The sequence below is a fragment of the Bubalus bubalis genome, chromosome 7 (assembly GCF_019923935.1).
Source record: "Bubalus bubalis isolate 160015118507 breed Murrah chromosome 7, NDDB_SH_1, whole genome shotgun sequence".
NCBI lineage: Eukaryota > Metazoa > Chordata > Mammalia > Artiodactyla > Bovidae > Bubalus > Bubalus bubalis.
The window spans coordinates 1,056,865-1,084,280 of NC_059163.1; the positions used below are offsets into that span (position 1 = coordinate 1,056,865).

The window sequence follows — 27,416 nt, forward strand, 5'->3', positions numbered from 1 at the left end:
TCATACAAGACAGCACTTTATTCACCCTTCTCCTCACATGAAATCGAGGGTCTAGTCTCCAGCACAGTCTGCGGGGACAGGCGGGACGCGCACTCCCAGGGCAGGCGACCCCAGAGGCCGGGCTGGAGCGCAGCTGGAGCCAGACGCTCAGACAGCCCTGCCACTTCCCACCCCAACTGTGGACGGGCCACATGATTCAGAAATCGTGCTCTGAGCTGTTACCCGAACATGAGTTTGATATTTTAATAAAAAATGCTATTTCTAAAAAAGGCGCTGACACAGAGCCTGAGGAGGAGGCCCTCAGGGGAGCCGGTCCTGGCCGCCGTGAGGGCCGCTGTGAGGGCCGCTGCCTGGAGGTGACGCTGCACAAACTGCACGGTGTTCTTCGCTTTTAAAATCCGGAACTGGATATTCCAAAGCGACTCTGGGAGCTACGTCAGTCTCCTGAATCCTTAATAACGGGGGGTGTTCAGGTGTGCAAAGCAGGGAGAACCGTGCTTCCAGCGGGCATGGTGTCAAAGCCCCGGGGACTTGAGCATGCTCCTGAGAAAGCTCAGGAAGGCGGGTGCAGGCCCCGGGCACCCAGCCGACAGACAGCCGCCCCGACGCCGCGTCACACCCCACGCTCACTCCCAGCACTGTTCACCCGTACAGCTGCACCCGGGCACTCAGCTCAGCTGCAATAAATAAAGTTCAGGACAGTAAAAACAAGCGACTCGAAGGGGAAGCCTGCAGCAGACAGGCCCAGGTACAGATGCCAGAGAAGGGTCCCGCCGTGCCGGGGTGGGGGTGCTGCCAGGGGATCGGGGGCTTGAGAGCATGAGGGGGCTGCCCTGGGTGCCAGGCGAAGGCGGCAAGGTGAGGACAGGGCCGGGAAAGACTAGCCTCTCCTCAAGCATGCCGGCCACTGCGAGGGTCACAGCAAGCAGACTACTGCAGCGGAAAACCAGGCCACTAAACACGCGAGATAATTCATAAATACCAAGGAAGCGTCTAGAACACGCCCCCTTAAATAACTGAAATAAAAACCCTTTAGCGCCCACTGCCCGCTCACAAGGGTGTCCACTGGAGGACTCAGAGGTACTCCTCTCGTCCAAGGTCCGTCAGCGGCTGAGCACAAGGTTTCAAGTCATCTGGAAGCTGTCCCCTTCGCTCGTCCCGCCAGCCCCGCCAGCCCCGCCAGCCCCACCAGCCCCAGGTCTCCCAGGGCCCACGCTGGTTCACCACGGAGCGCTCAGGCCGGCCTTGCCCAAGCCTCCAGAGGAAGAGCCAGACGGTGCTGGGCGACAGCCACCCGGCTCCTGGACCTGCCACATGCCCGTGGCCAGGGGCCTCAGGCGGACACAGGCCCCTCAAGCGCCCCCACAGCCTCTGGGGTGAGACACGCGGTAAAATCCATCTGAACACCCGGGGCTGGGGGTGAGGCGATGACATCCCAGTCTAGAAGCACGACTGATTCCTGCACAGGGGAGGCTTCATCTCCAAGGGCTTCATCAGCACCTCTCCCGGCGTAACTGACGCTCACTTTGCTCAGCTGGGCAGATTGGCGCATGAGGAAGCTCCACGCTAGCTAGTTGAAGGATTAGGTGAGAATCCAAGGTCACTCAGAAAAGGACATGGATGCCCACACGAGAGCATCAGATGAGGTTCCCAGGAGCCGTGGAGATGGCGGGCATGGTCTGCTCACTGGTTCACGCCGATGCTTAGGAGTCCAAGTCTGTGACACACGAAGCAGCTTCTCCAGGCCGAGAAGGCTGTGTCTGCCTGGGGCACCCCTGCGGCAGGTCCCCTCCTCCGAGGCAGACGCCACCGAGGGGCGAGCAGGGAGGCCCGAGCCGCCTCAGGAGCCGGGGGGCTGTGCAGGGCCACAACCCCCACTGGCCGCCACCCTTGCCTGCCACGGCCGGGACCCCACAGCGCTGGGCCCCCCGCTGACCCAAAGAAGCCTCCCTGGATGGGCACGGGGGCTCCGGGCTGACTCAATCTTCATGGAATGATGAATGTTAAAAATCACTTGATTGTGAAGTTTCTGATTTATTCCTGATAAAATATTAGTTCCGTCACTAAGGATCACTTCAAAACAATCAGCATAATGTTGGGACCACTGCGGTGGGAGGGAGCGCGTGGAGGCCCGTGTGCCGGAGGGCTGGGCCGGCCCTAGTTCTGCACCTCGGCCGCCTCCTTCTCCGCCTTCTCCTTGGCCTTCTCCTTCTCCTCCACCTTCTCCTCCTTCTCCAGCGTGGCCACGATCTCGGCCACCTGGCTGGTGGAGATGTGGACATCTTCTTTGTCCACCAGCTCGATGACCTGTGCACATGGGAGGGGGCGCAGGGCTCAGGCTGCTCTGCCCCTCACGGCAGAGGCTCCCCTGAGAGCACAGCCAGCGAGATGTGGCGACTGGCCAGGCAGGCCCTCGGCACCGTCCCCCTGGGGGCTGGGGTCCTCCACCCACCCTGGCCTTCTGAGGACCAGACCCCGCCACCCCAAGGAGCCAAAAGACTCCAGAGCCCAGGCCACACACGGCCGGCAAAGGGGCTCGGGGGGGCAGGAGGCCCGAGGTCACAGGCCTGGGCAGGGCGCCAGCTGGGCCTCCCGGGACCCAGGGCCGCAGGCAGGTGGGCTGCACAGCCCAGAGGCTGCAGGCCAGGCCCCGCGGGGCAGAGCGCCAGGAGCACCCAGGAGGGCTGCGGGCAGGTCCTGCAGCACCAGGATGAGGGTGCTGGGCCACGGCAGCTGGTGTTCTGGGTGAGAGTCCCCACTGGTCTGGAGACACAGGAGCCACAGAGACGCCAGAGCCCACAGGCTCTTGACCAAGGTGGAGCCCCAGCACTGGAGGCCGGGTGCCTCTCAGGCCTCAGGGGCCCGTGACCCACCTTGACGAGATCATCGATGTTGACCTTCCCATCCTTGTTGTCGTCCAGGGCTGAGGCCAGGCTCAGCAGCTTGCTCTCGGGAATGTGCTTGATCTGCTTCATGGCGCTGATGAGCTCAGAGACGCTGATCACCGTCTCCCTGGGGACACAGCCTGCACATGGCACCTCACCCCCGTGGGCCAGCAGCCCAGACCTGACCTGGCAGCCCTCCACCCAGGGCCCCCTGCCCCGTCAGCTGGGGACCCCTGGCCAGCGCAGAAAAAGGGGCCGAGGCCACCACTCCAGCACGGACACGGGCAGAAGCCACCACTCTGGGTGGTCGCCGGTTGCGCACAGCCGCCTGGCACGCCAAGCCTCTCCGGGGCGATGAGGACAGGGGGTCCTCAGGCCTGTCTGTGCCCGGGGCAGGGTGGGAGGGGCCAGAGGAGCCACACTGCCCTCTGACACATGAAGGCAGGTGCGCCCACAGTGCTCAGCAGTTTGGCCTGAGGGGACACTGGCCCCTGCACGGGGTCATGACTGCAGTGGCTGAGGGAGGGGGCAGCGCAATGCTCTGAGGGCGCCAAGCAGGGCTGAGGCTGGGGGCGCTGCGACCCACAGAGGCTCTGAATGACCGGCGACGGCGGCCTGAGAGAGGGGCGGGAGGGGCGGATGCAGAGAGACCAGGCAAGCTGCCCGAGGCCTTCCCCACGCGTCAGCAGCACCACACTGTGCACGCGCACTGTCTGCGTGTGTGCAGTGCATGCATGTGAGCACGTGCCTGTGTGCGTGCAGTGTCTGCGCGTGTGCACATCTGCATGTGCAGTGCTTGCGCGTGTGCAGTGCCTGTGTGTGCACGTCTGCGTGTGTGCACGTGTCTGCATGTGCAGTGTCTCCACGTGTGCATGGGTCTGCATGTGTGCACATGGGTCTGCATGTGCACGTGTCTGCGCATGTGCAGTGCCTGTGCACATCTGCATGTGTACACTGTGTCTGCACGTGTGCACGCACGCAGTGTGCTAGGAAGACCTGACTCAGAGCCGCTTCAGTGATAGCATCGTGGAGAAGCTGCAGCTGCTAGATCAGAGGGAAGGAAGGGGTGGCTGGTGGGTACCCAGGTTGAGAACGGCACCGAGTCAGAGGCCACGGGCCAGAGTCCAGGGCGCTCACTCACCCTGCAGGCGCAGCCTCGGCGGCGGGGCCAAGCCTGCCCGCCTTCTGGTCGGCCTCCAGCTGCGCCAGCAGGCTGTCCATCTGCCCGATCATTTGCTGCACACGCTTGGTCAGCCTCTTGCTGGCTTTAGACTCTTCCACATACATTTCCTCACCAGTCTTTGAAAGTTCCTTCTTGATCTCCTGTAAATCCTAATAAAATTATTTAGTTGTAAATAGACCATCTTAAGGCGAAACCTTAACTTGACTTTTTTAAAGTAAGTGGGTCAGTCCAGACCACATCATGGAGGTGGAGAGGTCTGGGCTGTGGTGGAGCAGGCCCGCCGACTCCAGCCACTCAGCTGTCCACTGATGCCTGTCCACCACGCAGGTCTGCTCTCATCTTTGAAAACTCAAACACAGTTTTCATATCAAAGGAAATTCGGACTCTTTTCTGAACCCTGACTGTTTTCCTAATGGATAAAACAATCAAGGAATGCGAATGTCTGCTTTCCCTATGAGCAAGTGTTACCGGGAACAATGGGAGGTGACATGGGGATTAGAGGACCCCCACAATGAGAGGGCTACCACAAGGAGGAGGAGAAAATGGCAAATTATTTTTACCAATCTCAAAAAGAAAAAAAGAACTAGGATGTAAGGAAGTCCCTTTTGGGAAGTCAGGAACAAACATAAGGTTTCACATACCAAGCGACCAGGCTGTTCACCTGATGCCTTCGCATGTTTAGAAACTGAAAAGATGCCTGGTCACCGCCTACAAGGGCGAGTGGCCAGCATTCCAGGGGATGTGGCCCACGGGAATGCTGGAGGAGCTGCCGAGTAGGATTTCCTGAAACTCAGTTTTCCCTCCGAAGACCTGTGGGCCAGCGGGCCTAGCCTGCTGGAGGTGTGGCCAGGTGCTGAGCGCGCCCCACCTGGCTGTAGTCCTGGACGTCCCCCTTTAGCAGCTCCAGCTCCTCCTTCTCCTTCGTCAGGGATTTCTTCTGCTCCTTCAGTTTCGAGCACGCGTTGCTGAGTACGTCAATTTCCTCTTGAGTTATTTCCTCTTCCTGGAAACAAAACAAACCAGCAAACCAAAAAAACCTATGTGAAAGGGAGTAACTGGCTTCCCTGGAACGGCTGGCCACCTTTCTCTCCGAGCCGTGTCCACGCAGGTGGCGCCCCCCACGTCTGAGGGCGCCTGTGCAGGCATGTCTGGCAGACACCCACAGAGCCACCACCGCCCGACCGAGAAGCAGCATCACCCCAGAGGTTTCCTCGTGTCAGGAACCCCCCCACCCTGGGACTTCTGTCACGACAGACTCATTGCTGGGATTCTGACAAACGGCGTCACACGGCTCGAGCTCCATCACTCTGAGATTCACCGTGACGGCGTGTTCCTTTAACTGCCATGTACAATTCCATCCGCCAGCACAAGGAGCCTGTTCGCCCACCACCACGGCTCTTCTCTGTTGTTGCTCAGTTGCTCGGTCATGTCTGACTTTCTGCAACCCCACGGACTGCAGCACCCCAGGCCTCCCTGTCCATCATCAACTCTCGGAGTTCATTCAAACTCACGTCCATTGAGTCAGTGATGCCATCCAACCATCTCATCCTCTGGTCCCTTTAATTTCCATATACGTTAGAATAAGCTTGTCAATGTCAACAACAAAGGATGCTGGGATTGTGGTGGTCTTGAATCCACAGATCAGTTCAGTTCAGTTGCTTAGTCATGTCCGACTCTTTGCGACCCCATGAATCACAGCACACCAGGCCTCCCTGTCCATCACCAACTCCCAGAGTTCAAACTCACATCCATCGAGTCGGTGATGCCATCCAGCCATCTCATCCTCTGTCATCCCCTTCTCCTCCTGCCCCCAATCCCTCCCAGCATCAGAGTCTTTTCCAATGAGTCAGCTCTTTGCATGAGGTGGCCAAAGTACTGGAGTTTCAGCTTCAGCATCAGTCCTTCCAAAGAACACCCAGGACCAATCTCCTTTAGAATGGACTGGTTGGATCTCCTTGCAGTCCAAGGGACTCTCAAGAGTCTTCTCCAACACCACAGTTCAAAAGCATCAATTCTTCGGCACTCAGCCTTCTTCACAGTCCAACTCTCACATCCATACGTGACCACTGGAAAAACCATAGCCTTGACTAGACGGACCTTTGTTGGCAAAGTAATGTCTCTGCTTTTCAATATGCTATCTAGGTTGGTCATAACTTTCCAGGATTAAGTGTCTTTTAATTTCATGGCTGCAATCACCATCTGCAGTGATTTTGGAGCCCCCCAAAATAAAGTCTGACACTGCTTCCACTGTTTCCCCATCTATTTCCCATGAAGTGATGGGACCGGATGCCATGATCTTAGTTTTCTGAATGTTGACCTTTAAGCCAACTTTTCCACTCTCCTCTTTCACCTTCATCAAGAGGCTTTTTAGTTCCTCTTCACTTTCTGCCATAAGGGTGGTGTCATCTGCGTATCTTAGGTTATTGATATTTCTCCCGGCAATCTTGATTCCAGTTTGTGCTTCTTCCAGCCCAGCGTTTCTCATGATGTACTCTTCATGTAAGTTAAATAAGCAGGGTGACAAGATACAGCCTTGACGTACTCCTTTTCCTATTTGGAACCAGTCTGTTGTTCCATGTCCAGTTCTAACTGTTGCTTCCTGACCTGCATATAGGTTTCTCAAGAGGCAGGTCAGGTGGTCTGGTATTCCCATCTCTTTCAGAATTTTCCACAGTTTATTGTGATCCACACAGTCAAAGGCTTTGGCATATCAATAAAGCATAAATAGATATTTTTCTGGAATTCTCTTGCTTTTTCAATGATCCAGCGGATGTTCGCAATTTGATCTCTGGTTCCTCTGCCTTTTCTAAAACCAGCTTGAACATCTGAAAGTTCACGGTTCAAGTATTGCTGAAGCCTGGCTTGGAGAATTTTGAGCATTAGCTGGGGAGAATTACGTCTTACCAACATTGAGTCTTCATGTCCAAGAGTGCAGTGAAGCTCGCTACTTACTGATTTACCTCAACAACAGTTTATAGCATCCTGTACAAGTCTTCATGCCTATTTCCAAATTTATCCCAAGTAGTTCACTTTTGGGGTATGATCTACCCGTGATATGTTTCTGAAAATTTCAACTTGGTTGTTCATCTCTAGCACTAAGTACTATGCACTCTCAGGTGGTCATGTCATCTGTGAACAGTCCACCTCCACGCGACTTCATCTTTTCCTCGTCTAACCATCCTGGCCGGACCCTGCGGCCGATGCGGAGCAGGTAGGGTGCAGACACCCCCAGCTGTTGGGGTCCTCTGATCAGGGGCGCCCCTCACGGCCCTGCGGTCAGAAGGCTCACCCCCATGTCAGCTGAGGACAGGGCTGAGATCAGCCCAGTGCTTTCCACAAGTCTGCTGAGATGACCGCTCACGGTCTCACTCTTGAGTCTGTTAATGTGCTCGTGACACTAATATTTCTGTATTCCGTAGACAAACCCCACCGGATCGCGATGCATTTTCTAACTTAACTTTATGGTCACGTTAATCCTTATTCATGAACACCTGGTTAATCATTCTGATTGCACTGGGTCTTTGCTGCCGCGTGCGGGCCTTCTCTACTTGCGCTGGCTTCTCTTGGCGCAGAGCACAGGCCCAGAGCATGTGGGCTTCAGCAGCGGCGGTTCGCGGGCTGAGCATGTGGGACCCTCCTGGATCAGGGATGGAACCGCGCCCCCTGCACAGGCAGGCGGACTCTTGACCACTGACTGCCAGGGCAGCTGGTCGCGACGCACCGTCCTTCTTACAGAGCAGGCGCACCTCAGGTCCTGGAGTTCGCGGAGAGCCGCACTCTGCTCAGGACAGAGCCCTGCTGCAGCAGCTCTGATGGCCCTGGCGTGGCCCCGGGAGGCGCTCACCTCAGGGTCCTCCTCCTCCTCCGCTTCCTGCCGAGAGTGTGTGCGGCGCAGGAAGGGCTTCTGCCCTCCATGCGCACACCAGCACCGCTGCCCTGAAGGCCTGTCCCTGTGGTGAGGTTTTCAGCAACAGTTTCCTGGAGCTCCTCAGGTTCTCTGTCCCTGCAGACGGCCGACACCCCAAGACCCCTGCACTGCAGACAGGAAACAGTGCTGCCCTGCTCTCTGATGCATCTTTCTCACGAACTGAGGTTCTTTGTTTGAAGTTTTGTGTGCTTCCTGCTAAGTCATCCTTGGCAACCCTTAGTTCACAAGCTCTCCTGAGAGCTGAATCATCCTTCTCTGTCTCAATCCTTAATCCGGTGGCAACGGGATGCCTCTCTCTCCACAAAAACAGCCAACCGTCCTGGCCCGAGCGCGGACTGGTGAGCCTTTCCTCCAGGCCACGCTCTGCGGCCCCGACCAGACCCCACCTCTGTTTCGCTTCCCGCCTCAGCCCCCAACTGCCTTCACAATGACCCTGGCTCCTTGGTCCTGACCCTTCCCAGGTCTCCTTTTGAGCCGAGGTCGGCCCAGGCTCCCAGGAGCCTCTTTCCTCGAGCCTCACATCAGTGACGTGGAGTGCTGGTCTTCACCTGTCTTCCAGGCCATCACCAGGTGAAGCAGAGCCCACTGGGCATATGCCAGGCTACGCCAGCCCCGTGCACCACTGCCCCCACAAAGCTGCGCCTGCAGACACAGCTCACTTCAGCAGGACGCTCCAAACTGATGCTTCATGCTTTCTCTTGTCACGTAAACAGCTTTTCTCCACCCCGTGCCCCATCACAGGCCCTTCCTACCCACCGGCCTGGAGGGCTCACGTCCCCCAGCTCCTCCGAGGCCCTGCAGTGGGGCTTTCCCCTCCACCTCCGATGACCCCATGCTGCCCCTCAGAGCTCCATCCTCATACTGTACCCCCTGGGCCGTCAGCACACCTCACGAAGCCCAGCCCCACCCAGGTGTTGAAGGCGCGACCTCACAGGGCCCCCCACCCCAACCCCCAGACACAACCTGTGCCCTGCTTCCTCTCTCCTACTCCAGCTGTTGATGACGCTGCACCTGCCTGTGAGCACGCCCCACCCCCCCACCCCCAGCGCCTTCAGAAGCTGCTCCGCCTCCCATGCCCCTGTACCAAGGCCCACCGGGCGGCGGGGGCGTCCCCGAGTGTGGGTCACGGTAGGACGGCGAGGCTGCCAGAAGCGAGCACGCAGCACGTCGGAAGGTGACAGCAAGGTGGGCCTCCGCAAGGACCACACCAGCGTCCCTGCTGGGCGTCCTGCCCGAGGAGCACGGTCTGAGCCAAGGCCAGGCCGCCTCCCCTCCGGGCTCGCTCTCCACGCCCTGCGACCATCCACCATCACCCTCCGCAGCCAGGCTGCAGCCGTCCAGGCCCGCGTCCTCGGGAGCCCCTGGAGCCACTGGCGTCTGGTGGCTGCACACCGCTCCCTCTGGTGAGCGCTGTTACCTTCAAGCCTTCCAGGACGGGTGCGCTGTCCTTCAGGACCTCGGAAGGCAGGGTCACAGCAGACTCTTCCGGCTGCAGCTCAGCCACCGGCCTCCCCGGGGCACCTTCGGCCACCACCTCAGGCTCCACTTCCTTCTGAAACGCAAGGCCGCTGCCGGCTCAGCACCCCCTGCAGGACCGCAGCCTTCTGGGGTGTCCACACTGGCAGACACACCGCAGGCCAGAGGGCCGTCTCCGTGAGGGTGGAGGTCTGCGGAGCCTGGCCGGCTGGCAGCAAGCCCAACCTCACGAGGCTCCCCTGCAGGACGCTCCAAGCCAGTGCCGAGCGGGGTGAGGCACACTCACGCCGCTCCTCCAGGCCCCAGCGTCCACAGGGCATCAATCCTCAGCTTCAGGGCCTCAGGCCAGGCTGGCAGCGCCTGCTTTACCCCCCCACCGCCCACGCCCGCCCTGCCTGCTCACCGCTGCCTGGGCCACGGCCGCCTGGCTCTTCCGCTGCAGCTCCTTCTCGCGATGCTCCTGCTGGATAGCCGCCTCCTCCTGCAGCGTGGCCTCCAACTTCGCCTTGTTGTCCACCTGCTCACCTTCCACCTCGGCCACCTTCACCTGGGCTTCCTTGGCCTTCAGGGAGGGGAGCCCGTGAGCGTGCCCTGACATGGGGCAGGTGTCCCCACCAACGCAGCCCCGGGGCCCAACCTGTGCCTCTGGGCGTCGTCCCCTCCAGGCCTGCTTCCCAAGGAGGACCCCAAGGGCCACCTTCCCATGTCACGCAGGGCCCTCAGGGGGAGAAAGACAGACAAGACAGAGAGCTGGGGGCGTCTCCCCGAGCAGTGAGGGGCCTGACAGCGAGCAGCAGAGGGCCCGGCCACACGCACCACGATCTCTGGGAGGGTCTGCAGGGTAGACTTGAGCTGGTCGGCGGGTGACAGGGTCTCGGGAAGGTACATGGCCCGGGACAGGATGAGCAGCGACGTCGGGATCTCCTGGTGCAGATGCAGCTCGAGCCACTGCAAGCGGGAGTGCGAGACCCAGGCTCACCTCCGGCCTGGGCGCCCACAGGGCCTGGCCAAACCCTCCCCTGCTCTGGTTTGCGTTGGGGAGGGGAGCGGGGTGCAGGCTGGCAGCGACAGCCACAGCAGCACCTGAGTGGACCCCGTCACCCGAGTGAGCTTTTCCAGAAACGCCTCAAGCCCTACAAGGGGTCTATCGGCCGCCACACTCACACCCGCTGCCCCCCTCAGTCCCACGAGTGACAGATGCCCTGAGGCGAAGCCGTGGGAACTGGGAAACACTGAGCAGGACGAGACTCCAGGGGCTGCTCAGAGCAGGGCCTTCAGAGGTCGTGCTGGCCTGGGTCTCATTTGCCCACACCCCCGGCCTCAGCAGAGGGACACGCGGGAATCTCACAGGAAGCTGGCCTGGCCCTTGGGCATCCTCACAAGACCAGGTGGAGCGGCAGGAAAGACTCCAGTGGCGACCCAGAGTCCGTGAGGGTGGCCCAGGGCCCTGCCCACGCACCTGCTTCAGCTGGCCCCGCAGGCGGTCTTCTGTGACGCCCAGGGCCCGCATGCCTCGCGCCCGACACGCCGCCTGCAGCTCCTTGACGTTCAGGCTGTCCACGCCCTCCTCAGCAATCAGCTGTCAAAGGAAAAAGCTGGTGACCTCTGGAGGGCTCACCCTCCTCAGGGAGGCTCTACGCTGTCTGCATGCACACACAAGTCTAAGTGTGTGATTAGAACCTTCCTAACACACTCTGCCAAACACGAGACAAACACCCCCCCACCCACCCAAGGTGCTAGTTCTGAGTTTGCAGGGACCAGACAGTCTGACAGCGGGCTGGACCTGAAGGTCAAGGGCAGGACCCACTGCAGGATGAAAGGCGCTCACCAGGCCCAGGCCCCGCCTGCCTGAGCCCCGCAGTCCTCTCGTCCCCCCACCCAGCCAGCATCCTCTGTGTTCCCGGAATGGGAGAGGAAGGACTGGACTGGGGGAACTGCGCTCAAGATGCCTCCTGAACCTCCCTGTGCAGCCTGAGGCTGCAGTGACCCGAGCAGGAAGCACACAGGAGTGCCCGAGGCAGACGGCATGGCACCGGGGTCTCGAGGAGCCTGTGCAGGGATGAGGAACGGCAGAGAAGGATGATGGGCAACAGTGCCCCCCATCAACCCGGGGACAGCCGTAGCACCACATGCAGCTGTGCGAGTCCCCATCACACCTGACGGGTGGTCTCAGGGCACAGGCGGAAGGCAATGCCAAGCCGCACCCACGAGGACCTCACAAGGCCCCTTCAGACACAGCCACCCCCGGGCATGAGTCTGCTCTGCCCTCTGTCGTCCGCACACTGCGGAAGCTTCTGGGAGGCCCTGGAGACCCATGCAGCCCCTGTGTTGGTGAGCACGCTGCACCCACAATGGTCCTGCTCCCACCGCTCGCCCAGGGTGGGGCGTCTGGCTTGTCTCCAGCGCTGAGTGGTCATGAGACGCAGCGTGAGGACTCGCCCTGCCGTCCTGCAGCAGTGAGTGTGCCCCTCTGCGCTCACGCCCTGTGCGCCACCACGTCCTTCTCCAGGGGCTGCTCTGATGGCAGGATGCGTCCACCTCGTCCCGAGGCGACGCGCAGGGGCCTCACCCCACCCTCCCCCGCAGGCTGAGCTCGTCCCAACGCCACTCCGGACACAGAGTCCGTCCCTGCTTCCACCGTCACGCCTCCCCTCACGAGGACGGCTCGCCAGCAGGAGCGAAGCCCGTTGCTTGTCACACATAGTCGCTTCCTGATGCTCCACCACAAGCTTGGTTTTCCTTCATCTGAGAACATCCTGACCTCCCCCTCATCCCAGTTTTTTCTCAGTTTTTAATTTTTATTTTTGCTGAGTACAGGACTGAGTTGACAGTTCTTTTTTTCCAGCACACAAAGAAACTTTCCAGCTCTTCCCGGCCTCCAGGCTTCTGACGAGAAACGCACTCTCATTCAAACTGTCTGTCCTGCAGTCTCTCTCGTCACCTTCAGATTGTCTTTAAAGTCTGTTCATCTGATTGTCTTCGTGTGGATTTCTGTGGTACATCCTGTCTGGGATTCACCTGGTTTCTTAAGTCTGTAAATTCACGTCTTTTACTGTATCTGGCAAACAGCCAATGGTCAACACGCCCCACTGTATCTGTCCACTCGGTGCTGGCGCCCACCAACTGCCTTTTCTCACCGAGGTCCTTCCTCCTGGTTCTTAGCACGAGGAGTGATTTTCAAAGGAGGGTGGACACTCCGGGTTGGGGTCACAAGGTCCTGGCGCTCTCGCCTTCTGTCCTAGCGGGCTCCCTCCTACAGCACTCTGGCGGGGGTGTGCCATCCCACGTTCACAGGCGCAGAACGGACAGGCGGGCATCTACCAATCCAAACTAACAGCCACAGTTGTCTGCATCGCCCCTGTGGGCTTTCCTGGGTGTGCAGAACTCGTGTTTCAAACTCTCCAACCACAGACCCCGACCTCTGTTTCCCTTCCTGGCCAATCAGCAACGCCTCCAGCTGGCCACTCCAACCCCACCAGGGGTACAGGCCTGAACCACGGCCCCACCTCCCCTCATTTCCCAGCCCCGTTTCTGGGAACTGTGAGCACACGCTCCCTCCAATGGCCCTGAGCTCTCTGTGAGGTCACTCAGTCGTACCCGTAAATTGCATCCTGGGCGTGTTCTGGAACAAGTGCGACGTGGCCTCCACTGAGGCTGGGGCAGAGGCTCTTCTGATGGCTGGACCAGGTGGGTGGACTCTGGGCCCCCGTAAGCATGCTCGCTGGCTGGGAGGGGCAGGAGAGCCTGCTGCCTGGCCCCTCCACGCCACTCTAGCAGGGAGGACGGGATGGGGGAACGAGCCAGCCCTCGCAGACCTCACTGACAGAGCCCCACTGTCGGCCCCACCACCGGCGCGTGCGGGGACGCGGCTCCCCGTGGCGCCTGGCTGCAGCGGCACAGGCACTCTTGGGCGCCTTCTGCCTGCCAGGCAGCCCCTCTCCCTGGGTCAGAGGGCGGGCTTTCGGGGTCTGTCCTCATCAGTGACTTCTGGCTTCTTCAGGCCCAAGGCTGGGTCTCTGAGGCACAAAGACCTCCCGTGTCATTCCTAGGGTCTCAGGGGCTTCTCCCTGCTTTCCAGGCTTCTTATGCATGTTTTCACCTCATGTCAGGAGGAAAGTATGCCCCGTCCACTTCTCAACAGGAGAGGTCTGGCTGCCCCCCACCTCCCAGGAATCCCAGCACTGAGGTCAGGCCGCCTGTCCCCAGGGGGGCAGCCACACTGCAGGCTTTCCACAGAGCGGAAGCACCCTGTCTCTTCATGCTTACGGAAAGCGGTGCTGATCTGCTTCTGGAGAACAAGACAGAAGATTTTACCTGAAAACGGGAATCTCAGAGAATGGATTTAAGAGTAATCAGCTCAAGAGGAAGAGAGGCTAGGTAACTAGATGTACTGGGGGAGTGGCATTTAATGAGACGACGGAAGCACCAGAACCAGGAAACAGGAGCACAGAAACACCTCCTTGGGACATTACTGCGAAACTGATAAATGCAAACTCTGAGGCACTGCAGAGAAAGATGGCGTCTTCAGAGGACAGCAGCAGGCCTGGCGGCGGACATGCGCTCGGCGGCGTCTTTAAACGTGAAAGAGACCCGTAAGCCCTGGGTCCTCTGCCCAGCGACACCCTGCAGGAGGGAGGCTAATACAGAGGGGACTCGTCCAGTGGAGGAATCGGCCCGGTGGAAACAGGCAGGAAGGCCCGGGGTCAGGAGGAGAAACACACGGTGGAGCACAGACATTAGCTCGGGTGCAGAAACGCAGACAACACTTGCAAGGGAGAAGGCAAGTGCGGCGGGGACCCCGCGGGGCCCCAGCACGCGTGTGGCGGGAAAAGCATCTACTTTGCCAGACTCCTGTGCTCAGGGAAGCCAGCTGTAAACTCTAGAGAAACAGCTCAGGTAACAAGTAAATAACAAGCTAATGGAAAGAGAACGTAAGAGTAAACACCTAATTAATGCAAAAGAAGGCAAGGAAAGAGACTAAGAGGAACATAAAGCAGACAGGAGAACCAGGAGCCGAGTCAGGACTGAGCACACCGGCTGTGAGACAGGAGGCCGTCCGCGCAGGTCAGAACACCAGTGAGCACACACGGCAGCCGTGAGGACAGAAGCCGTTAAGTCAACAGCAGAGGCTGGCGCAGCTCAGACACCAGGTGCCACAGACTGAAGGCCGAAGGTGCTCCAGAGAGGACGAGGGGCTCCTCGGGACCTCTCCCCGGGAGACGCACACTCGAGGCGCGCTGCAGGCCAGGGGGCAACCAGGTCGTGGTCAGGACCTGCTTTTGACTTCCTGCCCTTTAGTCGCGAGGCCCCAATTCTAGGTCACTATTTCTATAGGATCTATCAAAGATCTGGAGCAAAATCTACATTAAAAAGTGTTAATTAGAGTGCTCTTTAGGGAAGCACAAGATTAGTTAAAGTAACGGTTAATAAATTATGATATGCTGTATAATGAAATGTTAGGCCGCCATAAAACCCACCTTCTCAGTCACTACTTCCTATCACGGAGATGGGCTGTCATGGCGGCGGAACCCCATGTGACCCCAGCACTCGCCCCGGAGCCCGGACACGCGCCCACCTTGTCGTCTGCCTTGATGGAGCGCAGCCTCATGGTGAGCTGGAAGCGCAGGAAGTTGTTGGTGCCGATGGACTGCAGCTCCAGCAGCTTGCACAGCGCCACCAGCTGCGGGCGCGTGAGGTTGTCCAGGGTCAGCTCGTCCTCAAACAACTTAGAAAAACGCATGATTTCCTCATTGCTGGGTCTCTCGCCCGTCTCTCGGATCTGCAGGAGCCATCGTAAGGGTCACTACCAGCAGGCACCCCCACGGCAGGCAGGCTGTGTGCCCGCAGCACCCCCACAATTCCCGGGCACACGCCTTAAGTCAGGACAAAGCAGAAGGGCAGCTCAACGCTCAGGGACCCACAGGGCGCGGCCCCTGGGCGCCACGCAGCACGCGGGGTCCGGCCCCGGGCCTCGCATGCTGGGCCAGCGGGACAGGGACGGCCGGCAGGGAGACGCCGGGGCCTCTCCATGTGGGGCAGGAGGCCCCTCCTCCCCAGCCCGGGCCCCGCTTGTCACAACTGTGGGCCCCCGGTCCTCCCCCAGGGCCGCTGCAGTCTGGAGGCCCAGACGAGGCTGGTGGACAGCGGTGTGGCCTCCACAGGCGCGGGCGGGACCAGTTACAGCCCTCCAGCCCTGGCCCTGAACCCCACCCACACCGCGCACAGTGAAAGGGGGGAAGGGCGACAAGGAGCGCCTCCCGAGAAGGCAGGGGCCCCAGCCGCTAACCAGCTCTGGGGACCACAGGCCCAGCCACAGGGACAAAGCACCACAGCACCTTCTGGAAGAACACTGAGAAGTCTTTGGTGGCGCTCCCCTTGGCAGCCTTGTTCTTCAGGGCCATCTCCTCGATGGTGTCCTGAAGGAACTTGGCCAGCTCCAGCTTGACCCGCAGCTCCTTCTTCAGCCTCTCCTCCTGTGAGGTCAGAGAGGGCACTGCACCCAGCCTCCCAGATGCCTCCTGACAGCACTCCTCCACTGCTGAGCTGTGTTCCAAAGCTTTCCAGCTCATGACTTAGGGAATTCTGTGTCACACTCCTGCCCCCCACAACCCCCACCACAGAAAGGACCCAGCAATTCCATAAACAGCCAGCCAGTAAAGCTTTTCAGACCCTGTGGGCTGAGCCACAGGAAACATGAAGGCCATCAGACAGTACACACACAGCAGGGCACGCGTGTCCCCAAAAGGCCTTAGTGCCGGGGTGGGGGGGGGCCCGGTGTGGGCCTCGGTCGGCCCACCTTACCCTAGAGCCGTGTCATCCCCCATGAACGGGTCTCCATCTGTGGCTTGGGGAACACTGCTCTAGAGAAGCTGTAACCTATGACACACTTGAACAATGCAGCTTTGTAACTACTTCAAGCTGGGTCTGGAACAGGCCGGTCACCTTGCTGGACTGGGTCTCGAACGTGGACGGCAGCATGTTGGGGAAGAGCTTCACAGCGACAGGCAGCAGGAACTCCATGAAGGGCACCACCACAAAGACCAGGAAGGGCACCAGGCGGAAGAGGTCGGCGCAGATGCGGAGGAACTGGACAGGCAGAGGGCGAGGGTGACTGGGGAGCACGGCTTCCATAACGGCCAGGGGAGCGGTGGTGGGCCCTCCCGGGGAGCGGACAAGGCTCCACAGGCACCCCAGGGGCCAAACCTTGGAGTTTCAGAAAACCTGGGTGCAGGGGCTCCCCTGGCAGGCCAGTGGTTAGGATTCCTCGCTCCCACTGCAGGGGGCACGGGTCAGATCCCTGGCTGGGGATCTATCACCCATGCTGTGTGGGATATGGCCAAAAGAGTTTAAAAAAGGAAAAGAAAAGCTGGGTGGGAGCTAACTCTGTACGAGAAGTAGGACCCGTCACCAGCAGCTGCTGCAACTGGGCCGGCCCAGGGCTTCAGCAGTTGCCCCCTGGCCCGGCAGAGAGCTGGACAAGACCATGCCCTGAGGACTGGCCCTCAGTGAGGCCCCAAGGAGGCCTGCAGCCACCCCTCGTATTCCACACGCTGATAAAAATCAACTGTTTCTCTATACTCTCAATAAACAAATGGAAAATGAAGTTTTTAAAATTCCATTTACCTACAATAGACAAAATACAGAAACAATCCAAATGTCCACAGATGGATAAATGAATAAACTAGACTGTGGTCTATCCACAGGGTGAAAAGTTATGCAGCCTTAAAAAGGAAGGAGATTCTGACACCTGTCACCACAAGGGTGAACCTTTAGGACAGTCTGCTCAGTGAAACCAGCCAGTCATGAAGGACAGATCCTCTGCAATTCCATTGATATGCGGTGTCACTCCTCTGACTTCCAGAGGAGTCAGATTAAGACACAGGAAGTAGAATGGTGGGGCCAGAGGCTGGGGGCAAGAGACGGCAAATGTTATTTAAAGAAGGCAGTTTCAGCTGAGGAAAAGATGAAAACAGTTCTGGTGGTACCGACTTCACCACAATGTGAATGGACAATGTCACAGACTGTTTATTTAAAATGGTTAAAAATAAATTTTAGGGTGCGTATTTTCCTATAAAGGAAAATTTGATATTTAAATATCTTGAAAAAAACATGGAACCACACACAATTGCGGAGGAGAAAGGGAAGAGCCCCGTCGGACTCCCCACGGCTCCCCAGGAGGGCCCCGACTGTTTATTCTCCGACACAGGGGGTCTTAGTGCCCTGCTGCCCCAGCCCTGGTCAGCTATGCTTCCAGAGCCGGGTCCCTCTTCGCGGGTGGTGCGGACGCGCCCATTACCTGCCTGCGCTCGCGGCGGGTCAGGCTGTGGCCGTGGAGGATGCGCCAGAGCATGCGCGCCGCGATCTTGGTGTCGATCCAGAGCAGGCGGAAGCCGTGGTAGTAGTGCTTCAGCTCGTCCAGGACTCGCTGCCCCAGGGGCTTCCTCACCGCCGCCTGTGCGGGTGGGCTGTACACGGGGCCGCCTTCCTCCAGCTTCTTGTTCTTGTCCTTGAGGGACCGGAGGGACTTCTCCACCACGGAGTCATCGCCCAGCGGGCGCGAGGAGTGCCAGCAGCGCACAGGGAGGAGCCTCGGCCCCGCAAGCACCGCGCACGCGCGCTTGGGCCTCAGCGTCCAGCAGCCCAGGGGGTCGGCGCGGAGGGAGAGGTACATGGGGTGGACGGGAGCACAGCCGCCCAACGGAAGTGGCCTTGAGGAAGAAGAAAAGAAGTCCGGTGAGGCGCCAGCCGCCTGCCGAGAGGGCCCAGCGGCCCAGTCACACCTCCCAGCCAACTGTCCCAGCTGGACAGACAGACTCCCGGCCCCTTGCTGACAGGGAGCCACGCCCACCGTCAGAGGCGAAGGGGCCGCTCACAGAGGTCCTGCGGGAGGCCAGGGGGGCTGGCCGGTGCCCGCAGCCTCAAAGGGGCAGGTCAGACACAACCAACCAGCAAAGGCTCAACCCCCAGATCAGACAGACCCAGCCTCTGGGCGGGGTGGGGGGGGGGGAGGGCCGGCCAGTGCTTTCCCCTAAGAGGCGAGTTTCTACCAAGACCTTACGGCTCCTGAGCAAGTTCTGAAATTTAGGGAGAATGTTCCAGTCAAGAGTGAGCCGGACCCGTGCATCAGTGGACCAAATGCCTCTGTGCAGGACAAACGCACAGAGTAGAGCCCGCAGCCCAGGCCCGCCCCTCCTCCCACACCGCCCCCTCGGCCAGGCCCAGGCCTGTGCCCGCCGGACACCCCGCAGGGAGGGCTCTGACCGGCACTTCCTCGGCCCCTGACCTGCAGGGCCACCCTTGTGCCCGCTGTCTCAAATCCTCACATGTGGACCACCTCCCACTAGACCGCCGGCTCCAGGAGGCCCAGCGAGGAACGGGTGAGCTGCCTGCACACCTCGGCACCGTCTCCACTGGCACCACATCAGGCCTGCAGGGCACCCGAACCTGCGGCAGCAAGAGAAAACCAGCGTGCTCCTCCAGAGCCACGCGGCTGTGCCCTCAGGGTCTGCCTGCAGACGGCCGCTCGAGGAGGGTCGCTGGCAGCCTGAGTTTGTGGAGCCTGCGCCGGGCATTCCCCAGCTCTCAGTGCCCATCCAGACCTAGCATGACCCCAGGTCTGGGCACAACCAAGAGGCCCCCCTCCAGTGGCAGAAGGCCTCTTGGAATCCATCGCTGAGACAATATTTACGTGCACAGTTCTGTGTTTCACGTCTTCGTATCTCCCCTGTCCCTTAGAGACCTCTCCCTCTCACGCACAAGTCCACCCTGGGGTGGCCAGAGGCCCAGAGACACGGCCGTTTACTGCGAGCACACCCCAGCTTCTTCCCACCTGTCCGGTCGTCTCTGCACACCTGGTCTGTTGCCAGCAGCAGGGACTCAAGGTCTGCGCAGCCTGGCCCAGGTCAAACTCCAGTTCCGCTGACGACTGCCATGTGACCTGGGACAGGCAGCCTCCCTGCTTCGCGAGCATCCCTTGGGGATGAACCCCGGAAAGCTCCTCGGGCACGCTTGGGGTGGAGACGCCACCGGTCGGGGAGGAGGAAGCTCTGCCCTTGCACGCAGGGGCACTGCATGGCCGCCTTGGCTCTGGCCAGCTGGGCAGGGGCAGCCGTGGCCTCTCTTCTGTTCCAGGCCCTTGGTTCTGCCTTAAAGGGCCAGGCCGGTCCTGTCCCACCGGTCCTTCAGCCCTGCCCTGTCCCGAGTCCCAGTGGCTGGAGAACGGCCTCGCCCAGAGCCCAGCAGGGCCCCCACCCACAAACTTCACCAGACTTAACTATCCACTTTTCCAACCCCTTTACCTAGGAGGCAAGTGGCTTCCACGAGGTGTGACATCAGTGACAAGGGACAGCCAGGAGGCAAGGACAGAGACCCAGGAAGGCAGACCCAGCAGAGCAGCCTAGGGTGCATCGGGCGAGGGCCATGAGGGCCCAGGAATCTGGCTGCCTTCAGGCACGTTCGAGAGGTTATCAACCGTCTAGCCAGGGAGATCCAGCTATTTTCAAAAAGTACAAATTATATAATTTATCACTAAAAAAATCTCCATCAAAACAAAACTAACCTGGGCACCGCTGCCTCTCTCCCTGGGCAGCTCCCACTCTCCCCTGCCGCCAGGGCCCAGGCGTCCATGTCCTGGAAGCGTCGGCCCCTCAGCTGTGCAGAGCCAGGACCCCACCACCCACCACCCACCCCAGGCCCTGCAGCCTTTCTTTTCCTTCTCTCTTTCGGGATAAACCATCTTCAGAGAGAGAGTGAGTGTGTGTGTGTACACACCACGCTAGGTGAAAGCAGTGTCTCAACAGGAAACACATGTTGCTGGAGGAGGCCCTGCCTGTCTGCCCTGAGGACCCGGACACACGTCCACCTCAGCCCAGCACCCTGCCAACACCTTCCAGAAGAGAAGTGAAGCAGGGCCAGAAGAGCATCCCTGCGCCCAAGGCGCCCGCCACAGGGACCTGACCAGCTCTCCACACAGCCACGACTTGACCCCGTACACACCTGCCAACCCAGGGGTCAGCGTACCAAGACAGCGGCCCGAGGTCAGGCCAGGTGGGTGCCAACCTCTGTGCCCCCTCAGCTCCTCAGGGCAAAGAGGAAAGGGAAGGCAGGATGCAGCAACAGGCACTATGACCCAGGAGCTGTCCCCAAAGTACAGGTGCCCAGGGACCCAAGGGGACCCCATCATCGGCCACAGAACAACGTGCCCGTCGGCTGGGACCCGGGGACCGCTGCCCACAACACCCACTGGAGCCTTGGAGGCCACAGGACAGCCTTGTTAGGCACTTTAACTTTCTAAATGCTGTGAATTTATACGACGCTAGAGTCACTATTTTCTGCTGTCATGATAATGCACGAATGACTACAGTTCTCTGATAACAGACCTGGCTACTGAGACTGAAAAAACTACAACAGAAGCAAATGCATTGGGAAGGAAAAGACAAAAAAACACATTACGGTGCACTTGGCGATTAACAAGCAGATGAACTAAAAACAACTCACAGAGCTGTGCAAGGTGGCCACTCCGGAGACCACACCCAAGCGAGTGACATACATGCCACCAACAGTCACCGAGAAAGCTAACACTGAGGGAGCCCCAGCACCTCCAAATGGAGCACATCTGGGAACTGTCTTAAAGGCCGCGCACTCTGCCTACGCAAAGAACAGGACACACTCTTTTCCCAAAGAGAGAAAGTCTAAATAAAGAAAACAACTTACCGTGGAAAGACTACAAATAATATTCCAAGTGATGTTACAAGTTTAATGACATACCAGTTACAATCCCCAAAAGACCATTTCAGAACTGAACTCATTCAGATCATCTGGAAGGCAGTGGAGAACAGAGGCGCCACCAGGGGTGGACCCTCCCTGCCCAAGGGCGGCGGGCGCACCAGCCCCACAAGCGCTGGGGTTGCTGACCCAAGGCACTGCCCCCGCCACCGGGCTGGTCCATACGGTGAGGCCAGTCCACACGCAGCGCTAACCTGTTTGGCAGTCACTACCTTAAACCCAAAAACTTCATGCCAAAACCCGACAGCTCACCCTGCGGGACCACACCCTGCACAGCAATCCCCCAGTCACCTCCCTGGGCCCCCAGCCCCCGGAATGCCAGCCGCAGGTTACAGAGGTCACTGAGAGCTCTGACAGCTGGAAGGGCGCACTTTAGCAAGGGCAGAGAGGTTCTAGGCTCGCATGCTAATACCTCCACATCATAAAGAGATTTCATGGCAACAAAGTCTGGGGACTGTCAGGAGAGAAGCCTAATCAAATCAAAGCCCAGAGCTAGCTGGGAGCACCCCGGCAGCAAGAGGGGCCGGCAGGGGCTGCTGCAGGGAGGGGCTTTTGAAAACACCACGTCATGTCCCCATCACACACTGCACATGCACCCCTGCCCCTCCACGAAGGAGCTGCTCTCAGGCAGAGAGGCTGGGCCAGCTCCTCATTCTAGCACTTGATGTTAGAACCAAAAACTGAAAATACGCTTACACACGCTTGTGCTTTAACAGCCACGCGTGTGCAGCTTGTGCCGTCTTTGTTTTAGGGAATCAGATCTGTCACAGGAAGCGCCCTCCCGGACTTTCAGAGCCAAGAGGAGGCAACAGATCAACGGAAGAACCCAAAGCACCCCCAGCTCCAGGGACAAGGGGTTGTAAGGGGCTGGACACTCTCACACAAGAAGGATCGTGGGTGTCCACTCCAGGCACCAGGGCAGGTGGACGTGGACGCCCTGCCACACAGGTGAGGGTCAGGAGACCAAGCCTGGGGTGCAGGCAGGGGTGATGGCAGACAGGGAGAGTGCAGCAGCCCCACGGGAAGAAACGGGGAAGCCTGTAGGAGCCACTCCCTCCAGGAAGCCCTCCCGCCTCTCAGCAGTACCACAGACCTCCCACCACACTCCAGATCTGGCCTCAGAGCCAGTAGGGAAAGCCCCATGATCAATCCACAGGGTCCTCTGGGAAGGACCAAGCGTGGTGCGGGGGAGGGTCTGTGTGTGTTCACAGAGAAGCCCCTGGAAACAGCAGCTGCATGAGGATGGAGGAGACTCAGCAACTGTGCAGACAGCAGACACCACTGCAGGTTTAGAGCACAGATACAAGGGACTTCCTGTGCTCCAGGGGCTAAGGCTCCACGCTCCCAATGCAGGGGGCCCGGGTTCGATCCTTGAGAGGGAACTAAATCCCACATGCCACAACTAAGACTCAGCACAGCCTAATAAATCACTTAAAAAAAAGACCAGAATAATACACCAAAAAGGCTAATAATACCTGTAACAGGTATGGGATTATGAGTGTTTATTTCCCAAATATTCACTAAAGTACATGGCTACATATGTCAAGATGCAAAGATACAGGTTTAAGAGAACAAAGCAGGATATACCACCTACACAAGCCAAGAACCACAACACCTGAGCACTTTCAAGCCCCCACGTTTAAACAAGCAGAAAGTGACGTTCATTTACTCACACATAGCTCATCAACCCCACAGCGCTGGCACCACTGAGGCAGGCCAGATCCCCAGCAGGACCTGTGACAAAAACAGAAAAAACAAAGTCAGTCTCAAACAGTGGCTTTATGCAGGCATCTCTTCCTTCTGTGGAGCAAGCTTCTGGAAGCCCACTCTGAGTGCTGTGAGGTGAGGGCTCTGCCCCGGGCGGAATGCAGTGTCTTGGGAGCATCCCTGGCTGAACGCACCTTAAGTGGGGGACCAGACTCTAGTGGCCGTGGGCCCAGGGAGCCTGGGCCTTCAGGTCTCCCCAGGTGGGACCACCCTGACTCACTCCAGCTGCCTCTGGTGGAAGAGGCAGGGCACACGTGACCCCCAACAGGCAGACAGCTGCACAGAGCAAGCAAGGTCACATCAGGTCAGTTCAGTTCAGTTGCTCAGTTGTGTCCGACTCTTTGCAACCCCATGGACTGCAGCACGCCAGGCTTCCCTGTCCATCACCAACTCACGGAGTTTACTCAAAGTCATGTTGTCTCCTCAACTCAATTCTACTTTTCATCCTCTGTGGTCCCCTTCTCTCCTCCTGCCTTCAGTCTTTCCCAGCATCAGGGTCTTTTCCAATGTGTCAGCTCTTCACAGCAGGTGGCCAAAGTATTGGAGTTTCAGCTTCAGCATCAGTCCTTCCAGTGAATATTCAAGACTGATTTCCTTCAGGATTGACTGGTTTGATCTCCTTGCAGTCCAAGGGACTCTCGAGTCTTCTCCAGCACCACAGTTCAAAAGCATCCATTCTTCAGCGTTCAGCTTTCTTTACAGTCCAACTCTCACATCCATACATGACTACTGGAAAAACCATAGCTTTGACTAGATGGCAAGGGCCCCATCCAAATGACCCAACAGCCTCCATGCCCATGTGAAGGGTGGGGGTTATGAGAATGACCAGGAAAACCAAAACCAAGAGTCAGCCGTTTCTTGGATAAACCATGTTGATGAGCACACAGCACATTTTAGGATTCTGATACACTTCTAAGGCTTTCTCTAACTCTAGTTCCCAAGCCCTCACTCCAGCCAAGGTCTACCTTGTCTCCCAAACAGAAGCCTCCCCACAACCTTGCAACAACCAGACCAGCTGCCACAGCACCCAGCGCCCCCTGGCCTGCCCCTCCCCTGGCCCTGGCAGCTCCTTCCCCTGCTCTCCCCACTCAGAAGCCTTCACAGTAAACTCAGAGTGGGCTCCAGGCTCTGCAGGAGGCTGCCAGGCCACTCGGTCCTCCTGAGGGCCCTTCTGTGGTCTCTTCCCCAACACCCACCCTCCACCTCTGACCCTAGCTGCGTCTCCTACAACTCAATTCTACTCTAACTCTCCAGAGGGAGTGCAGAACCACAGGTGAAGGGCTCCGTCCCACAAGACTGTCACCACTTCAAATGCCAGTTGCAAATGGGGTCTGCAGGCTACCCACACTTCTGCCAACTACAAATCTGGGAGTTCCCATGACCCCTTCAGTTTTGATAATTTGCTAGAATGCCCCCCAGAACCCAGGAAAGTACTCAAGCCAATACCGCAGTTTATTATAAAGGATACAGATGAACAACCAGATGGAAAGGGATATAGTGTGAGATCTGGGAGAGTCCTTGGGTACAGGAGCTCCTGTCCCCGCTGCCTGGCAGGCACCCCCAGTCCAAAAGCTCCCCAAGCCTCCTGTTCCCGAGTCCCTATCTTCAGGACCTGCTGCTGCTGCTAAGTCGCTTCAGTCGTGTCCTACTCTGTGCGACCCCATAGACCGCAGGCCCCCAGGCTCTGCCATCCCTGGGATTCTCCAGGCAAGAATACTGGAGTGGGTTGCCATTTCCTTCTCCAATGCATTAAAGTGAAAAGTGAAAGTGAAGTCGCTCAGTCGTGTCCGACTCTTAGCGACCCCACGGACTGCACCCTACCAGGCTCCTTCGTCCATGAGATTCCCCAGGCAAGAGTACTGGAGTGGGTTGCCATTGCCTTATCCTATCTTCAGGGCCTAGGTACTGTCAATCACACCCTTGGTCACTGGCAGCTGAGCTCCGTCTCCAGACCCTTCCCCTCCTTGTGGGTCTGGAAGGCCCCACCCTCTAGTTACAGGTTCGCAGCTAAAGCAGACTCTGGTATGGGGAATGGGCTCATTGTGAATAGCAAAAGATCTGCTTATCATTCAGGAAATTCCTAGGGTTTTAGGGGCTCTGCCAGGAACCCAGGATGGGGAAAAGAGACCAAACTCATTTCTTCCTGTCTCACACTTTTATTCACCTGGCTTCCAGGAACCACGTTCTCTGGGTTCTCCCTGCTAAGCTACAGCAGGATCCTCCCCAGGCACTCCGTACCTGAACACACGTGGGTACACGAGGCCCTCAGGTCCAACGGGCACCTCACACGCAACAGCTCTAAGAACTCCTGGCTCCCCAGCCCGCTCCCTTGTTTCAATAATGGCGGGAGGCCAGGCCTTCTGTCTCACACCCAGTCCCTGGCAAATCGGGTCAGCCCACCTCTACAAGTCCCAGCCGACTCCCAAGTCCACACCACATACAGTAACTTCCTCCCAAAGAGCACAGTGTGCAAAAGGGCAGGAAGTAACTCTACAGTAGACACCACCTGAGCCCGCTGATCAAGGCCAGCGGGCCATGTAAGTCCTGCTGCAGGAGGCACCCTACATGGAAGGGATAAGGACACACTTCACCTCCGGGATCTTCCTCCCCAAAACCCCAAACCTCAGTCCAACCATGAGAAAAGCAGCAGACAAATCCCAACAGGTGGGTCCTACAATGTGCCTGACCAGACCTCCTCAAAACTGTCAAGGAAAGTCTGGGGAACCATTACAGCCAAGAGACCAAAAAGAAATTGTGACTAAATGTAATGGGGTGTCCTGGATGGGGTCCTGGGACAAAAATAAAGGACATCAGAATAAACTATGTGTGGAATAAGGGAAACCTGAATACCTTATGCATTATGTAATACTGTGGGTTTACTAATTATGACAAGACTCAAACTGATGTAAGATGTTAATAATGGGGGAAATGTGCTTCAGAAACAGGCTGCCCCGAGCTCAGCTGGGAGCATCATTTCCAGGGCTCTGGGACTGGCTCCCTACAGCCCAGCCCTGGGCCCCGACCACCTCTCACCCCTTCATGGCTTAGTTACTATGGAAACACCTGTGTTCCTGGAATGATTCAAGCCCAAAACAAATTCAGCTAACTTTTAAACTGTAAATCATGCTACAGAAATGTGTGCGGCCAAAGTATCTTTACTACCATCCTTAAGCAGGAAGAAAAGAGAGAGAGAGCCCTGAGAGAGAGGCGAGGACTACAAGCTGGACTGGGCAGCCAGACTCTGGGTTCCCAGAGGAGTGTTCACTGCGGCTCCACGCCCTCCTCCTGGCTCCAAAGGTCTAAGCAGCTGATCAGCCATCAGTGTCAAAAATGACAAGAACCGTGTTTTCTAGGGTGCCTTTACAAAGGGTAAATACCTTGAAGCAGGTAATTTTACTCGAGAATCTCAATATTATTTTGGACAAAATAATAAGCAACAAACTGAGAAAGGGTAATATAAAAGGGGACACGGAGAGCAGGTCTAGGCGCCCTGCATGTGGGCTCCAGAGAGCCCGGCCTCAGGTGCGGTCTCCGGGTCCCAGCTAGCGTCTCTGAAGCTCCAGGGACAAGGAGACCTGCCTGAGGACAGAGAGAAAGGGCCCGGGCCCCATGTGGAACGCCATAAGGGTATCGGTCCCACGGACGTCCCCCAGGACGGGAACCAGTGCCCGCTGTGCCCCCCGCCATCTCTGCAGCCCCGAACGCGGCCCGAGGGCAAGACTGGCCTCGCGAGTAGGCGCCAGGTCCGCCCGGCTCGACCACGAGGTGGGAGCGCCGACACCGCCCCAGGCTGGCTGTCAGCGCGCTCTCTTCAAAACTTTCCCGACACAGCGGCCGGTGGCCGGGCGACTAAGGTCACAGCACGAATGGGTCACGGGCCCGCACCCGCTCGCACCCACGGCCCGGGCGCTCCCCACCCCCGGGGCGAACGGCCGGCCAGGGCAGGGCGGACGGGCGAGGCCCCTCAAGGCACCCCCCGCTCCGTGGGACCCCGGCTCTGGGCTGGGTCCGAGCCCCGCGACCCGCCCCGTCTGAGGGGGCGACCCGCCCATCCCGGCCCCCGGCCCCCGGCCCCAGCCCCGCGCCGTCGGCCGAGCGCCGGCCGCTTACCCCTCGGCGCGGCGGAGCGGGGCGGCGGGAGGCGAGCGGGCCCGCGGCCGCGACAACTCCTCAGTAAGATGGACGCCATGTGCCCAGCGCGCCGGCCTCCCGGCCTCCTCCTGCTGCGGTGGCGGCGGCGGCTCCTCGCCGGCCCGCAGCGCCTCGGCCCGCCTGCGGACGGTTGAGGGCGGCGGTTGGGGGCAGGCGGCGGGCGCTCAGCTCAAGGACCCGGCGTCGGCAGCAGCCCTGTCCCGGCATCGACGTCCGGCTGCGCGGGGCGGGACGGCCGGGT

At 58.7% G+C, this 27,416-nt stretch overlaps 1 protein-coding gene across 3 annotated transcripts; it reads right to left on the reverse strand.

The window, feature by feature from the left end:
- LETM1 (leucine zipper and EF-hand containing transmembrane protein 1) lies at nt 1-27,416 on the reverse strand. 3 transcript variants are annotated; one of them, XM_025290517.2, is made up of 14 exons: nt 27,134-27,415; nt 22,930-22,990; nt 17,769-18,180; nt 16,415-16,558; nt 15,808-15,945; nt 15,048-15,251; nt 10,932-11,051; nt 10,289-10,420; nt 9,876-10,034; nt 9,414-9,545; nt 4,937-5,071; nt 4,027-4,217; nt 2,874-3,012; nt 1-2,307 (listed from the first exon to the last, which is right to left on the reverse strand). In XM_025290517.2, exons 1-14 carry the CDS (start codon nt 27,210-27,212, stop codon nt 2,158-2,160), a joined length of 2,196 nt encoding a protein of 731 aa, XP_025146302.1. In that variant the 5' UTR covers nt 27,213-27,415; the 3' UTR covers nt 1-2,157. The 3 variants fall into 3 exon arrangements, with proteins under 3 accessions (XP_025146302.1, XP_025146301.1, XP_025146303.1); XM_025290516.2 differs by having other exon boundaries at nt 9,414-9,548; nt 27,134-27,414; XM_025290518.2 differs by lacking the exon at nt 9,414-9,545 and having other exon boundaries at nt 27,134-27,416.